The 17,367-nt window shown below is 42.8% G+C and overlaps 1 protein-coding gene across 3 annotated transcripts; it reads left to right on the forward strand.

Annotated features, from left to right (window-relative positions):
- The first annotated feature begins 271 nt into the window (after window positions 1-271).
- Window positions 272-17,363, forward strand: LOC120450436. 3 transcript variants are annotated; one of them, XR_005616277.1, is made up of 2 exons: window positions 272-745; window positions 17,225-17,363. XR_005616277.1 is itself a non-coding variant. In XM_039633445.2 (2 exons), exons 1-2 carry the CDS (start codon window positions 13,063-13,065, stop codon window positions 17,351-17,353), a joined length of 282 nt encoding a protein of 93 aa, XP_039489379.1. In that variant the 5' UTR covers window positions 13,045-13,062; the 3' UTR covers window positions 17,354-17,362. The 3 variants fall into 3 exon arrangements, 1 of the variants encoding a protein (XP_039489379.1); XR_005616278.1 differs by lacking the exon at window positions 272-745 and adding an exon at window positions 10,784-11,215; XM_039633445.2 differs by lacking the exon at window positions 272-745 and adding an exon at window positions 13,045-13,215 and having other exon boundaries at window positions 17,225-17,362.
- Window positions 17,364-17,367: the final 4 nt, after the last annotated feature.

Genomic DNA, 17,367 nt, shown 5'->3' on the forward strand with positions numbered 1-17,367 from the left:
GTTTTATTTATAGTGGTAAAAGTTTGTTGGTAAGTTTATTTATTGTCAAAAAGTTATCTTATATTGCATTCAATAAAGTGAAATATTCGATCTTTTTAATAGTTTAAATATAAAAACCGTTATGAGCCTCATTCAAATTTATCTAGTGTTGCCACCTAATGTGTATACCTCTGAAAATGGTTTGAGTCTGCGGTAATGTGGGCATTTGGTATTTAAGTGAGTAAGCTGAACGGTCACTCTAGCGCGGCCGCCAGTAACTTTTCACATTCCGGCTGCGGTCACACTGCAGAACCCCTTTAAACCGCAGAAATCGCTCGCGTTTTTTGTCGCGGCGTTTGACTTTTAAAAAGATCGGAAAGAATATTAAAAAGTTGTCCTGTGAAAAGGATTGAAACGGCCGAGTTGCAAACCTAATGCCAATTGGCGCGAGTAACGGCGGATAATTCAGAAAACGGGAGAAACACGCAAGCGAAAAATCGAAGTTGTGCGGAAAAACCAGTTTTCTTTTTGCCCAGCGAGCAGCAGCAGCAGCAGCAGCAACAACAACAACATCGCGTAGTTTAAAAAACAAGCAGAAATCCTGTTCAGTCCTGAATTAAATAGCCCCCACAAAGAAATCAAAAGAAAAATGCCAATGAAAGTGTCGTGCAATAAGGCCAATTAATCAAAAAAAGAAGTACGAAAACGAGCTTTTCCCCTGAGATTCCTGCGAACTAAGCTTGTTTTAAGCAGACTAACTAAAAACGTAAGTACAAGCCAAGTACACGTATACACACACAATCTTGTAAATCGCCAAGTTTTGCTGTTTTCGTGTGGGTTTTGGCATCTTCTCTCCTTTTTCGCCTCCTTTTTGGCCGCCTCTGCAAGTGTGTGTGTGTGTGAGTGTGCGTGTGTGTTGTGCAGATGGCAGGTAGAAAAGAAACGGTTGATAAAAAAACGTTTCAAGGGCGGACGAGAAAAGTCTATTTTTAAACTCCTTTGTGGCTAATTCGGTGCGCCATTTCATTTGATTGCCCCCCAAAAATTGAAAGTAACACTTTATGTAATTGCTGGAAAAGCGTAATAGTGTGGCATCCCGGGGAAAAATCAATAAATCAGCGCCGCTGCAGCTGTGTTCTCGTCCTGCATGTGTGTGTATGTATGCGTGGGCTGTTTTGGAGCCAGCGGGCGTGAATTGGGGTAGGAATCGTAACCTCTCTCTCTCTTTTTCTATCCCCCACACTCTCTTTTATCCTTGCCTTCTTCCTCGCTCTCTCTCTATCTCTCTCGCTGACCCACACATTCACGCAGGCTTTCGCCATCTGTGTGAGCCGCAAACAACAAAAAAGACGCCATAAAAAACGCGTATTTTGGCGGCCCCTCCGCCCGCCGCCCACTTTCGCCCCGCCTCCTCGGTGCATTCTGCCCATGCAAACGAGAAAAATCAATAAGAAACCCACTTGGCCGCAAGAGCTGTGAAAATAACAGTCATCTAAGACCGAATGCAAACATGGAAATAAGTTATTAACCCAATTTGCATATGTGAGAGCATCATCACACAAAAAGATGAGAAGAGAAAACGCCAGCGACTAGTTCAAAGAGTTAATCAATCAAACCAACACGAAATTCTGCGAACCGCAATTAAGTGACTCAGTCGGAATTCAAATACCAACAGCTGTACGCGTTTAAATTTATACGCTTAGCACACACTCGGTTCTGTTTTCCGATTTCTGGACCCTCAGATTGCGTATTAGCTGCAAAACCAGAAGCGTGGGCATTCCGCGTTGGCCAAAAGTCAAGTGGCCAGTGGACTTAGGGGGCTTCCGATGCGTCACTGCTCCAGTGCACTTCTTATCCTTATCTCGGCCAAGTACTACATTCTATACTTAATACACTTAACATGCTATACCCATGCACCCATGAAAATCAGGGGAAACCTATTCAAACTTATTGGGAAATCCCAATTGTTTCTGGGAAACTCGGTTGCCAAAGTTGCTATTTTTAGGATTTAGTAAATTTAGCGCCTTCCGCCAACCAATCAATAAGCCTTTTGGCCCAAAATGCCCGCGGCATTACGGATATCATTTCATATCGCGGCGCCAGTAACGCGAGATTGTTTATGTTTACTTATCATAAATACGAAAGTGCCAGCGTTATCAGTTTGTGAACTCAACTAGCGGTAAATAGAAGTATCATTCAAATTATTCATTTACAACATAAAATACTTTTACTTGAGGATCCATTACTACTAGAAAGATGCCTCCTAACTAGTGGGATAGATAGGTTTTCTTTTAGCAAGTTGTTCGCGGTTCCTCTTGACCAGTGACCACTGTACATGGCACATGAGCTCATTTCATTTCCACCGCTGACCTAGAATCCATTTTCCTCTAATTCGCCGCAGCCACACTGTAATTTACAACAGTTCGCCAAGCCTCACTTACTTTAATTGCGCATTTGTTTCGACCACACATGGTTTTCCTCTCAGTGTGCGTGCAAGCGAGATGCAGCATGCATGACGCCATGTTGCGTGCTCCCCAAGGGGAGGGGGTGAAAGAGAAAGAGAGAGGGTGGTAAGAAGGAAGGGGAGGAGAGCAAACAGCTGACACTTGACTCTCCGCAGCAATGGCAATTACAAATGTTTTTACCGTTAGGGCTACCGCCTTTTGCTCGTCGCCCGTTTTCCATTTCCATTTCCCTTTCCATTACCATTACTACTTGCCTTTGCATTTCCATTAGCGTAAGAGCGAACAGAAGCGGAAAACAATGCAAAACATATTTTCAATTAGTTAATCAGTCGCAGTGCCAACAGCTGTGTGTTTGTGTGTGTGTGCGTGTGTGTCAGTGGGTGTGTGTATGCTCGACAGATATGGAATGTGCGACCCTTCATAATCACTGTGGCTTGCAAGGCACAGCAATGGCCAACTGTTTAGTATCACTCACGGAAGTTTGGATGTTTGCCATATTGTTTTAAATGGTATTCTTTGGGGATTCATAGTTTATAATAATAAATATGATGTTAGTTTAATTTAAAATGTTTTTCGGTCTAAGATAAAACTCGAATGCATCAATAAACAGCCAGACTTCTTTGTTTATTTATTGCCTATGCTAGCAGCACCCACAAAATACATAATATAAGAGGAGATAAGCTCTTGGGCAACCAAAATATCGGTTGCAGGCAATGTTTACTGTGTTTGCTGAGCCTGAGCCTGAGCCCTCACCTACATTTGTACTGTATTTGTGTATTTGCCGGCTTTCCACGTTCGCCGTCCTCGTGTTTGTTTGCCTTTGTTTGCTGCCTTTCGTTTGTTGGTGTGAAAGTGAGTCAAATGCGATATGCCTACAAACCTATGTATGTACGTTTGTGTACTCCCAATTCCCTTTCCCGATCCCCAGTTCACCCACGTTCCCCATTAGTTTCTGCCTTATCAGCAGGCTCTTCAGTCTGTTTGTTGTGCGGCGTACTTTTCCATCGAACTTTTAATGGCCGACCTGCAGTCGATTTAATTGTTGAATTTACGGCTGTTCCAATGTCTGCAACTAATTTGGTGCACTACAAAAATAAGAGCAGAGCAGTAAAGTGCATTGGATACACTTTCTCATTAGCATTTGTAGTCTCTGACTTGTGCATTCAGTGTATAGTTTATACATACTCGTATGTACATACATAATGCGATTGAAGAAGTTAATTCGCGGCACCCCTTTGGCTCATTGCTTTGAAATTCATCGGTGGGCAAACTTAATTAGCCGAATGGCACACATGTTGCAAATTAATTTGAGTTATGCACTGCCAACCTCCGCCTTAATTGTCTACAGATTAGTTTCAGCCGGGTGTGGCTCCATAGCCCATTCACACATTCACCCATTCGCCCATTTGCCCATTTGCCATGCCAAGTGCGCCTGGCGGGTGTGAGCCATTAGCTTCGCGGCCTGCCGACTTCTCGGCGAGAATGCGTTGATCCCAGTCGCTTGGCAAAAGTGTCACGCAAGCTGGGAACTGGGGGATCATCATCAGAAATGCGGGGGATGGCGGCGATGGAGAAGACTCATCACGTTCCACTGCCCAGCTGCCCAACTGCTAATCGCTCCTTGTGGAGAGCTATTTTGGGGCACGCTTTGTTTACGTTTACGTTTGCGTTTGGCCCCAGGCATTCGAGGTGGGCGTATCCAAATAATCGTATATTTTTGGCACAATTCTCCGATTTTGGAGGGGGAAGTGGTCGAAACAAGGTGTTAAGAAGGGCGTAGGTGGCAGGTCAGGCCAGTGGCATGGGAATACTCGCTCTGTCCTCCGCAAATTGGCCTCAATTGGAGGCTGCAATTGCTGTGTGAATTATGCAACAGCAGCTCACATCAATCAGTTCATAAATCATAAATCAATCATTCACCCGAGACTCGAACGGCGAGACATTCAGTCAATCAAGCCAATCAAAATGGGACTCTCGATGTGCCCAAAACTCAATAAACGCATGTTTATGGCCATAGCGTGTGATTTATGTGCCCATTCGACATTCAAACAGGAAAACTGCAATTCCACACATAGGTAACCTTCGGCACCTACGAAAATCAATTTTCAATTTGCATGCCGAAAAATTGAATAGAAATATAATTTCAGAGTGATTTTCGCGTGCAAAATTATGCAAATTAGACAAGTCAACGCGACGGGGGAGGAGGAGGAGGTTGGGCAGCTCGAGCCAAAGAGAAACCGAAATTCCACTTAAACAACAAAACAACAAAACAACAAAACAACAATGGGGCTTCTAGCACCCTTCGGATGCGCTTCGCAGCGCAACTGAAGTGCTCAAACAGCCGAATGAGCTGACGTGGCACTTATCGATTGATTTCGACCATTACGAAATAAGCCGCTTGGGGGGTCAACTCAATGCAGCCACTGCAAGCGGGAAAACTGCATTGCTAACTAGCTATCTAAATTAATAAAAGTATAACATTTAGATACTTACATAAACCACTTACTATACTACACTTCTCCAAAGATAAATGATCAACTGCTACTTGACTCCTACTACTCGCACTACAGCTAATGCCAACTGCTCGTGAGCCCAGTTAAATGATTAGCCCAGTTAATAGCTTGTAAGGGCAGCCCCTTAATCACCTTCTTGGCGTTAAGCAGCAAAACACACACTGTTATGGCATAAATCAAGCAACACTCAATTCCACATGGCAATGTCCTCCAAACGATGTTTTGATCATCAATAAAACCTCCCGCGATTAATCCATTTTGGCGGCACGACACAAATGACTCAAATGGCCAACTCTCGTCGCTTCGCTGGCTTTTGGTCATTTACCTTTCGGCGCTGCGTGAGTTTATTTCGCACCCTTTGGGCCACACAAATCAAGATAGATGGTTTATGGCCAAGTTCTAGGTGTGCAGATCGAAAGAGGGACTACTCGGGATTGGCATTGGCCCCAAACTGGGATTATGGCCAACGTGTCGAGCGTCGCGTTTTCTGTGTCACTTTGCATGTGATTCACGCGGCTTTTCCTTGGCGTGTCGCCTTTTCTTTTGACTTCTTTGGCCGACTTTTCCGGCAGTGATATATGTATATATATTATTACTAATATATTAGTAAAATTATTAAATAGGCTAATTATAGTTAACATCACAAAAAGACAGTTCCAAGTATTTTACATTGCTTTTGTGAGTAATTAGGTACTTTATTAATTAGAAACCAGATCCCAAATATATAGTTCGCATTGCTATGTTTTCCACACCTTTCACTCGCCATTTTCCACCCCGGTTTTCTTTTCTCCCCATTTCGGTCACTGGAATTCCGCCACTTGGCTCCACTTTCTTTCCACTTCGGTTTGGGCATGGAAATTTGTCAACTCGCCGCGCTTTATTTGACCTGTTTGTCGCCCCGAGCGATCGCTTTATTGTACAATTGTGCGGCTTACAACATAATTTGCCAAATGTGATTAGCAAATTATGGACATGGACGGCACTCGCAGCTTGGAGCTTGGAGCTCGCTTTCAATTCAACGCTTCGTTTAACTGTGGCAAATTGAAAGCGCGGCAGTCGGGGCAACAGCAGAAAAAACTGAAAACAAGAGAAAAAATGGCAGACATGAACTAGCAACAATTACAGAAAATTGAAAAGTATACATACGGTTTTGTGGCAATAATAATACAAAAATTGCCCAGCATCGAGTTCATTGACTTTTCCTCTCTTTTTGTCTTTATAACTGTGGCACATTTTTCTCTGCCCCGCGGGCACCAAAAGTTCTCCCCGCTTCGCTGTGCTGGGTTTATCCTCACTGTTTTTGAACCACTACGTATTTACTGGCATTAGAACCACCTATTGTCGATCCATTGTCGCCGCTGCGAAAGGCGATCCCCATCGCGATCCCCACTCGATCCCCATCCCCATCTCGATCCCCATCTCGATGTCGTCATTATTGCGTGGGCTCCATCGCTCGGCTTTTTTGTGTGGCCTTTTCAGCCATTACATGCCGCGCATTTAGTTTAATTAGACTGTGTAATTATGCACTTCGGTGTGTAATTCATTGGAAAAAGGCAGTCTGTGTGGGTGACGCGGGCTAAGCAAATTGTAAACAAATTCTAAACAAATTCTAAATAAATTGTACACAAATTGAAAGCGCAGTAAACTCTCGGTTTATGGGCCATTTCAACTTTCTAGGAGTGTTTGCGGAACTGCACATAAAGTCCGAAATTAACGTTCCCCCTTTTGACATATGCTTTTTGGGCACTAAGTTTGTTCTTTATTAGCAAAGCTGTGTTTTAGGCACATTAATTTCTCTTTTGTTTTTTGTTAGTAGATATTATATTCAAGCAAATTAATCATTAGTTGCTACATGCTAATGATTGTTCCTGCTGTCCAAATATTGGATTTCAGTGTGTTTCCCATCAGATTTAGCTGGAACTCCAGAAGAGCAAGTCATACTAGCTTATAATCCGTATCAAGTAATCTTGAAACATAACTAGTTTCTTAGGATTGGAGAAAGAAGCGCAAAGATTGATGATGTTATCAATGGAACTTGTTTCCATACGCAATGTTTGACACACAAAAGTATCTGATGCTTGGCCATATTTGTTATTATTAATATTTAAATATATTTTGGTTTTAATGCCAGTTGATTGAGTATACAAGTTATGCTATTGGGGCATGCTCCGACATCATTCATTCGCATATTTGAAATTACTGAATATTTGTTTGTGCACGAATGACTCACCTTCATGAACTCACCCTAAGTTGAGTCTTTTTTTTGGCTGGAAGATGCGATGCCAATGAGTCAGCAGCAAACATACTTTATAATAACTTACAATTGCGACGACTTTTGTTTGGCAATTGATGAAAAGTCGGCAGGGAAATCATTTGCTGGCTGGCAAGCGGCATTTTGCGCAATTAAAATAAGTGTAGTGGCATTTTCCTTCTTGGCTCTTTGCGCAATAAAAGTTTATTAACATTTTGCACATTTGCCTGGCAACAAAACAAACACAGACAGACAGAGCAAAAGACAGACATAAATGTTGCTTTTCAGCGGTGGACGACCGCAAAAGTTGGTTAAGTTAGCTGTTGGATTTACGTACGTAACGGCACTTGAGCATGCTCACTGTTGAATAATGATGGCGCATAAAAAATATGCATTATACTCTACTCGTACGTTACAGAAAACGGAAAATGGAAAAGCCGTAGATTAGCAAATGAGCTTGTTTCCCTATCTCCCCATCTCCACATCTCCGTATTCCGTTTTCCCACATGCAAATCCCGCCTCCGCGGCCACGCCCACTGGGGCAAACTTCCTCTCTGGCGATTTTCCCGAATCGAAGCCAAAGAAAAGTAAAACTGCGCTTATCTAAGAGCGCTTTTCGCATCTAAGCGGGCAGTTTTTGTGATCTAGAGCCAAACTGCAATCACAAAAATGCAGTGCAGAGTGTGGAAAGTTGGTGGGGGGGCAGTTGTCCCCATCCCCCCCCCCCCCCCCCCCCTTTGCCCCTATCTCCAAGTGGAGTTTCTATTTTTCAAGCGCCTATCAATGTGCTGAGCGCACTCAGACGTGGTGCACTGCGCAAAAAGCCTGTTTCTAAACGAAATTCAGATATATAGAAAAGGTAAAAAGTTGTTAACCCAAAAGAAATAACTTAGCTACATGCAGTGTAAATGAAATAGTAAAGTAAGCTCTGTAGTACAACATAAAATCAATTTGATCACACAATCTTTTTGCCCAGTGTGCTCTCGAAAAGCAAACGGCAGCAGATACAGATACATATACATATACAGATATAAATACAGATATAGATACAAATCCAGATAGAGCAGAATGGGCCGCGTATAACAATAGCTACTCAGCGTTTGGATCCGCTGACGCCGTCTAACTGCCACTGCGCTCTAATAATTATTTATAATAATTACTTTTTTTGTTTTTTGTTGCTGTTGCCTGCTGTTTCGGACATTAGCAGTTCTTTTCAGTCTTCGGTCTTTTCAGTCGGTTTCCATCTCTATCGGGCTTAATTGATCTGGCTGCCAAAAGCCAAAAGTAAAGTGTTTCGCCGCGTTTCGATCGAAATCGAGCGCTGACCTTGGCGCTTGGATTCGTTTGGACTTTAAACGCGTAATGGCCACATTTCGACGGGCAAAACGCACTCACTTGCACTGACCGCGACTATAATAAATAAGTTATAGCCCCACTGCACGCACTTTCCCACTACTGCACTATCGCACTAGCCCAAATATTATTTTTTGGCACGCCAATGCAGCCGGCACCCAGGAAAATGGAAAAGTTGGGGGAAAACGCCTCACTGCCGACATCAAATGCAGCAGCACAAACACACAGCGCATTTGTCGTCGATCCTGACATTAAACATTTTCGCAGTCGACAATGTCAGAAATGATGGCCAGCTGCGAAGACGAGCGGAATTTCTTGTCTGCAATATGCCCCAACTGGAAATACCCTTACTTTAGGCCAAGCTAATGCACTTATCATCTAAGATTCGTTGTAGGTCCCAGAAGTGACTTGTTTCCTTTCAATTTGCATGCATGTAATGAGGGTAATTGAATTTAAGGCGCATCTCTTTTTCCCAACGAAGTGCCAATTTGCATTGCAATCGAACTGCATTATGTATGCATTATGCCCTGCTTTCGGTAGGGAACATCCCACACCAGCTTGCACTTTTGTGCATCTTCTGCTTTTTTTTCTTTGCATATTTTTGGTTTTTTTTTTTTTGGTTGTGCATGTGCATATGGCTGTGAGTGTGGTGCTTCTTTCGCTTTGTCGCCTCGAGGTCATAAATATTTCGTTTTCGTTTTGAAATAAAAATTCACATCTGCAAAATAAACTTTTCGCCAGACTCTTTAGACTCTTTGTTCGTGGAATTTGGCCGTGCGTATTGCTTTTTGGCCCGGCCAAAATTTGCATATCAACAGAGCGGCGGGAGTTTGAGTTGAAGGGGTACGAAGACAGTGCGCGACATGTGCTTAGGCACCCGAAAGGTTGAAGATGTAGCTGAACTGCTGGCTCACCTGCTTTTTTGGGCCATTTGTTAATGTTAATGAGTAGTTGCGGCCCGAATGGAGAGCACGTTCCAAAGGCGCTGCTGTTTGTTGGCCAAGTTCGGTGGAAATGGCATTAAATTGTGATTTATGCTTACAGCCAAAACGGTGGAATGCTTTGTGCCGATTTCTGTGGCTTTGGCTATAACTATGAGGTGGCTGTTCCTTCTGGTTTCCTGATATTTTGTGCAATCAACGTGCATTGAACTTTCGCACCTCGTCGCCTTTTCTTTTGTTTTGCTTTGTTTATATCTCGTGGGGAATACGAAATTGAGGCAGGTCGCTCTTTTATGGCCAAATAAGCCTTTCATATCAGGCGGAAATATTGGCGACATTCACCCGCATTTCAAGTTGTTTACCCCACTGAGTTTTTTTTTTGGTAGTTTATGTCTATAAACATCCGATTCGAGGCGAGTTTCATCCATACAATCGCCAAATGCTTTTCTAAACAATCGTCATGATTTGGGTTTATGGTTTTTGTTGAAACATAGCATCTACACCAATTTACACAACTTCATGATTTATTAAACTATTAAGCCGCATCAAGAAATCATTGGATATTTTAATATTTCACTTCGATGTGGTGTGGTATACCGTGTAAATGTTTCCAATCAGCAGAATTAGCATATGTTTATAACATTTTTTGCATATGGAAATTTTTCCCTAAACACAATGTTTATTTAACTGGCATTTGTTTAGGGATATTTGATACCTCTTTGTTGTGGCGAGAATTCCGACTTGTAAAGCATTTTCCCACATTTTAAACATGTTTTGTGCAAAACTTCGCACTCTTTCAGTGTTTGCACCTCTTAATGATTCTCAGATACTTGCTTAAAAAACACGTAGAATCACAAATAGGTACTATAGATAAATATATAGTGCAAAGTTGCATAGTTTGTAGTGTTTTAAAAGACAAAGTGCAAGCATTTTTTTCAGTGCATTGTCGGCTTTTTGTGTTTACTCTTTGGCGAAGACAGCCAGTGCTTTATTTTCCGCACATATCACAAAAAAAAACTTTGAATTTGCATAAAGTTTCACACGCCGGCCCCCAACACACTCACACAAACGCACTCTCACTCAGTTGCAGCAGCCCCACTCTCTTTACGCTCTCTTGCCGATGCACTTGCATCACTCTCTGCTCCCGGAGGCTCGCTCTCCCACTTCCACTCCTACTCAATGGCTAGAGCACGCTCGCGAGAGCGCCAGCGCTGCGCTCTCTCTTTGGGACTGCTGCCCGCTCACCCAGAATGGATCTTTGGCTCAGTGTGCTTTGAGCTGTGCTCGCGAGCGTATCGCAAAAATATTGCTGAATGCTTTAATGATTTTGTATTTATTCAACGCGTCACTGTCGCGCGCGTTCCATAAAATCAAATAGATCGTAAATTAGGGTTTTCGAAGTTCGAACGCCGCTTTTTTTTTGCCGCTCTCTCCCATTGCGTTGTATCTCTATTCAACGAATTTCGAGACACGGTGGCAAGCAAATTTGATTAGCAGCTATCAAAATTGTATATTTTGCGCTTCGACGTGTCGGCATTTAATCAGCAATTCATTTCGGTGTTTCCAATAATTGGGCAAAATCCGAGTTCCAAGGCCCCGCATAAAAACTTCCGTTTGTCGCCGTATAAGGTGGTCGTCATAAAAAGCGATGAAAAAAACCAAACCAAAACAGTGCCAACGAATGTGTAACAAACGTGTATGCAAATCAATTCTGTAAGTTTCCTCAGCGTGGGCACTTGGCCATAAAATATAAAATACTATACGCAAATCATGTGAACAGATGCCAATCGAACTAGAAATACACAATAATAATAATATTAGCAGATCGTACAAGTAATGCATAATATTCTGGCACCCAAGTGTAAGGATAGTTAGGTTGCGAATTCTATAGAACCAGTGCAGCAAACATGTGAATATTTACAATATGAATATTCACAAACATATTCACATTCCACACACACTCACACCAAACAGCTGTGCTTAATGTTTTCGCAGTTGGCTTGGCTTTGGCTTTGGTTTTAGCCTCAGTTTTAGCTTCGGGCCAACTTGGGCTCGTTTACGTTTTCGCTTGAGATCTGTTGACTGGTCTCGATTTTTCGGTCTCGTCTCATTTGATTTCAAGGGCCACACATTTTGACGCCTGATTGAGTTACAAGCGGCGCCCCACCGCTCGTAAATCAGTTTTTAGAGCCGTACTGTAAGCTGGTGCCCAGTACAGGGGAGCGTGGCTAACTTGAACTTGTCATGGAAGCCAGTGAAGCCTTGTGAGTGAGTGCAGGAATTAATCACTGACAGTTTTTTGTGTGCATACCGAATGATAAATTTGTAATGTGTAATTGCTTTTAAGTCAACAAACAACTGATTGGGGTATGTTTTGCATAGCGAGGCTGTGCTGTACCATTGAACAACATACTGTATTCGATTCACCCAAGATACTACACCGTCGACCTCTTTGCACTCTGCGTGATCTTTAATTATGAATTGATATAATTAAGGCTCCCACAATTTGCATGTCGTCTCATTCCATTTCCATTTCCATTTCGAATCCCACCTCCAAATTCACTTCCTCGTCGGCGGGGAAAAGGTCAAACTGAAGTCAATGCCAGGCCGCGTCTGCTAATTAGCGCTGCACTGGCTTTGCGCCTTTAAGAGTACACTGTAATTGCACTTTACGCGCTTTTAATGACTCGACTTTTTGTGCGGCTAAAGGCATCAAAACATGAAGAAATCAAAAAATCAAGAAATCGGCGGTAGCCTCAACTCGGCGCTGATGCTAATTTAAATTTTGATTTATTATCACGCTCGCCTGCAGTCCGCGTTCGCATTCAGGGTCACTTCCCCTTTGTAGTCGCCTCCTCCAAAGTTTTTCGAGCTGGTAATGAGTTTGCTTTGCTGGGCGCAGATAGAGATCGCTGGTAATCGGGTGCAGTGTCCTTGAAAGCGAGCCAAACAGTGGGCGGTGCACTGCGAGAAAAGGCACGGCAAGCTAACGCCATAGTATTAAAGTTAATTCCTGATATGTGCAAGCTTTATCCTAGGAACTATCAAGTTGAATTTAATACATATTGCACTTAATAGTTGAATTTGCTACATATTCAACTTAACAGTTTCTAGAATAAAGTTACTTTGTGAAGTTGTTACTTATATTTTCGAGTGCATAGTGCGCCTTAGTGGTTGCCTTAAAATCACTGCCATTACTGACCTCGCAACCGCTTTCCCGAGCCCTCGCGTCTTTGGCTTTTGGCCTGGCCAAGTGCAGTAAGTAGTTTGTTGGCTGAATGAAGAGCCACGTGCAGTGGTTCCCAGTGGCTGTCAGTGGCCAACGAGCCAACGAGCCACCCAAGCCACCCATAAAACATTCCTGGCCAGTGGCCAGTTGCAAGTTTCCGAGTCAGACAACGCCTCAATTCGGTTTGTTGGTTTCTGGGCCGCAGACGAAAGTGAATTCTATGGTTTTCCCTTCTGGTTTCCACTCGCACGCAAGGTTTAATGTGTGTGTGTTTTCATTTTATTTTCCGCTCCTCTGCCAGTTTGGAAAATCAGCTAACGATTGTCCATGCATGGCGCACATAATTGGCCCAAACGCCAAATCGACAACGCATTGTTTTTTTGTTTTTGCTGCCGGAGATGTTGGCGTGACGAGCGGTAATCCTGTCGAGGCAAACACCTTGGACTTAATGGCGCTTTCGATCAAGGTCTCTTTAGAAGTTACGGTGTGTGGCGGCTAATGCCTCTTTAGCAACTTTCGATTAAAGGTTCTTTAAGTCCTTAAATGATAGAATGAATCTGGTGGTGAAATCTCACAATCTGCATTATATATGTGAGTGCTTGAATAGCTTAGCTGTATTGATACAAGATTATTGTTTCCATTGCCCAACTGCTCGTATCTCAGTCAAGTTCGTGACTTTAAAGTTATCACATTTTATATTTGTTTATGGGCTTTAATATTGTGTCACTGGCAATTGACTAGCCAATAAATGATTGATGATGAACCTCTTTCAGCGTTTTGTTACAAATTAATGTCTTGGCTCTATCTTAACTTTGCCCCGTATTTAGTTACCTATTTCTTGAATATTTCGTTGCTCTTAACTGCGATATTATGCAAACCCGATGGAAATTCGAGTGGCTGGCTTCCATCTCTAGACTCCAGACTCTAGACTCTATAGAGTCTATAGAAATTGCCTGAGGGCGCATCATTTGGCGAACAATTTGCCCAGCAATTTGTGAGTGCTCCACTGGTCTCTCGTTGCCATTATATTGGCTTGAATGGCGGATGGCTCCATCGATTTGCAAATCATCGCGCGATCGGCAAACCCCTCCACTTGAGAGGCCCGCCCAACAAAACGCAGGCCATTATGATTGTTATTCCTTTCTTTTTCGCTTTTTTTTCGCTTCATTATTTTTGCTTTATTATTTTTTATATTTTTATTTCTATCGAAGCGCTGCTCGCAACAATGTGTTCCCCTTATAAACTTATCGTTTGTCACTTGGCTCTATCTATCTGCGCTATCTCTCGGATCCATCGAATCCATCGGATCCATCCACTCCAGCGGTGCGGCGACTGGTTTCGGGTGGTTGGATGTGTTGGATGTCGCTGGTCGGGAATAGAGCCACAGTCATTGGCATTCACAGCACACTCGACACTCGACACTCGGCTGTCCGCTGCTTTGTTTCTAACAAATAAGATGAAAAATTAATAGAAAAGAATAATTTATTGGGGAAATAATAAAAGGTTCATATGTTGTGATTTAATAATACAATGAGCTCTCCTCCTTTGTGGCCTCTGGTCTATGGAAACTTTAGAGATGACCCATAAAATATGTTTCCCAAATGCATAACTCAAAAAGTGCATAGACCAGAGGGGTGTTCTTTATGAATTATGTCACACTTCTGAGGAATATATCAATATAGGCAGTAAGTGCAGCCTGATAACTTTCTTAGGTTTAGCTAATACATGCAGAACTTTGTATCAAAGTGCCTACTTGAAACTGAGTACCAAGTACCAAGTGCCCATGTACCTGCCTAACTTTCGCTTGTAAGAGCTGTTCCCTAAGTTCTCAGCCAATTACCTAGTATATCTACGACAGTCTTCTTGATTTTTGGCTCCAAACTCCAGATATCTGCTGCCCACATTCCTTGTGCTTGGCTTCGTTGGTTTGTTGCCAATTTCCTAGAGCGCTACATGCCGACATGAGCGAGTATCCCCATGGCTTACAAGCTCACATTGGCGTTGGCTTGGGGTCGTCATCTAGCGTCGTCATCGTCATCGCCATCGCCAAGTTGTTACGCCCAAATTTGGCAGCAGATTCAAATCAGCCAGCGATCGTTTTATTTATTCACTCCATCGGCAGTTTATATCTTGTTTGGACCTGGTCCGTCCGTCTGTCTAGTGGCTGGTGGCTGGTGGCGTTGTTCTAAGCCTTCGCCACTGGGTATTACTCATGCCCGACCTTTGTTTGCCATCCGAATGCGATAAATGGGTTTTGTATGAAAGTCGCATATAGAAATGTGACTATTGAACGGCGTTAAGTATTGCCAGGTTCACTGAGCACGACGTGGGCGTTTCGTTACGCGATTCATTTCCATAGGATGGCACAGTCACTTGGAGATACCTTGGGATACCTCGCATCTCTATGAGCACATTCCAATGGCAATCTATGAAAATTTTACTATCTAACTCCTAATTGTATTAGGTTCATTGTTTGATCATAAACTTTTAATGGGGGTTTCCTAATAATCCATATACAATTTTCTCCATGAAGTACCATCTACATACATGGCTGATCATCAGGAAAGCAGCTGATAGATTTCCGCAATAAAAGGCTTAATTCAAAAGTCACACATCAATGACTATCGTTTAATGTTTAACGTCTGTCATTAGCTATTTAATTACACGAATTTCGTGTAGAATATTAAGTAAACCCACATTGGCCATATATGGATTGTGAAGCATGGATCGAGTGGTCTATAAATCAGCCACTGGCGAATGCTGGGAAAGAATGAGGTGAAGTCATAGCCGAGCACAGCACGTGCAATTATCGAGTTACAAGTGGATTCGTTTTATTTTTCCGTTTTCCCTCCGCTGATTATGGAGCTTGTTTCGGTTCACCTCATGCATATCGCGAAGTGAGCCGTAAATTACATAATTGCCGTACGTTTATCCACTGAAAACTGCCACTGCTGGATACTACCAGTATCTGCGATCCGTGGCCTTTGTTTTCGGTGCGGAGGGTTCATTGAACCCCTGAGCCCAACTTGCGGCCAGGAAAATCCTAAAGATACAATCTGGCGCAGTGCAGCGATCGATATTGCCGATTGATATAGCTGATTGAGTTACTCTTTGTTTGCCTGCCGGACAGACGGACTTTTGCACACGATTTGCATGATTAACCACTTGATAGAGTGCGGAGCTTATTGGTTATTAGTGTTCATGATCAGCGATTTGCTGTGTCTTTGTATGCAAATTTCATATATAGAATTGTATAATATATGCGGCTTGATCGTGCCTAAGAGATTTTCCTTGTCTACAATAGCATTACATTCTTTCCGCTTATATAAATAACTGGTAAAGCACTGCGAATGCCGGTAGCTTTCAGTTTCAATACCGAGCTAAAGAAATGCTCAAGAATTCGCGTGTGTTTGTAAACATTCATCTGTGTATCTTGTTGAGATTAATTAGGAATTCATTTCCCATGCCCCCCCGAGTATGTAAACCTTTACCAAGGTGTCAAATGAAGCACGTTTTATTTTATATTCCAGCAACAAACTTTACCTTTCTGTCAGCTCTCGGTGAACTGTGCAAATATTGGCTGGGCAAACACCTCTTAATGTTTTCATTGTTTACGCGTAGGTTCGCTGAAATGCTCAAGGCGCTTTTCCAAACTGTGCAAACAGAAAAGCGCCGAAAGCCTTCTGAAGCTTGCGTTTCCAGGCGGCTAACTCATTCCGCTGGCCCCAACAACAAGTTCTCCACATTTCCCCATATTAAATTTCAAACGCAGCGCCACTCGCTTGGCATGCACTTGCTACCGAGATAACAAATTGCCATGGAAACGGAAATTCTATATGTTTGCCAGCCTGGAAACCCGCAGAAGGAAGCACTCGGCCGAGGGTCAACCCATTGCTATTGCAGCCTGCGGTTTGTGGTGTCCAATGGGGTGATGCAGGCAGCTGGGAGCTGGGAGCTGGCCACTGACTTTGGTGGAGATTCCGGTGGGTGCGACCCATTGACGTCACTCAGATATGGTTTGAATTTCAATGTTGCTATCATTCCAGAGCCACAGACAAGTGCTCATAGATTGAAACTTGCTTGCCAATTTCCGTAAATTTATACAAATAAATAAGCAGGAGGTATAGAGACAACCCCACAGCTTTCGTGTCTATATAGAATTTAGAAATGTACAATAATATTATGCATTTCAATGTTCAATCAAATGGCGATGTTAGCCCATTGATATGCAATGGCTGCAATCTGTTCTTGTCGGTGTTGGAAATCGACATTAATCAGAATTTAGCATTGAGTTAGTCACTTCCTGTTGGGATGCGTCAACGCATTGCTTAATTACTCGGGTCTTAATAATTGGCAACACGCAAATTATAAAAAGTTTAAAGTCAAGCAAATGCAATAACTTTTGTCAGCCGTTTATTTGTTTATATGTGCGTATGTATATTTGCTGTTCCGTGTGAAGTAACTCATGTTTTTCTCTCTCTTATTTTTTGCAGTTTAATTGTGCAACTACAACAAGAAGAGCAACAATAGCAGCAGCAGCGGAGTCTCAGCAATTGGCACAATTGGCGATAAATCAGCAGCAGCAGAAGAAGAAGAAGCGGGCAAAGCAGTGTGAACTTTAGCAGACGCAGCGGAA

Source organism: Drosophila santomea, chromosome 3L, assembly GCF_016746245.2.
Source record: "Drosophila santomea strain STO CAGO 1482 chromosome 3L, Prin_Dsan_1.1, whole genome shotgun sequence".
NCBI lineage: Eukaryota > Metazoa > Arthropoda > Insecta > Diptera > Drosophilidae > Drosophila > Drosophila santomea.

What these genes read in the sequence shown, in the direction of transcription:
- LOC120450436 (XM_039633445.2), top strand. Translation starts at nt 13,063, where the DNA reads ATGGCGCACATAATTGGCCCAAACGCCAAATCGACAACGCATTGTTTT. An exon ending in AGGTCTCTTTAGAAGTTACG is followed by an intron (nt 13,216 to 17,224) that starts GTGTGTGGCGGC and finishes TATTTTTTGCAG; the next exon opens with TTTAATTGTGCAACTACAAC.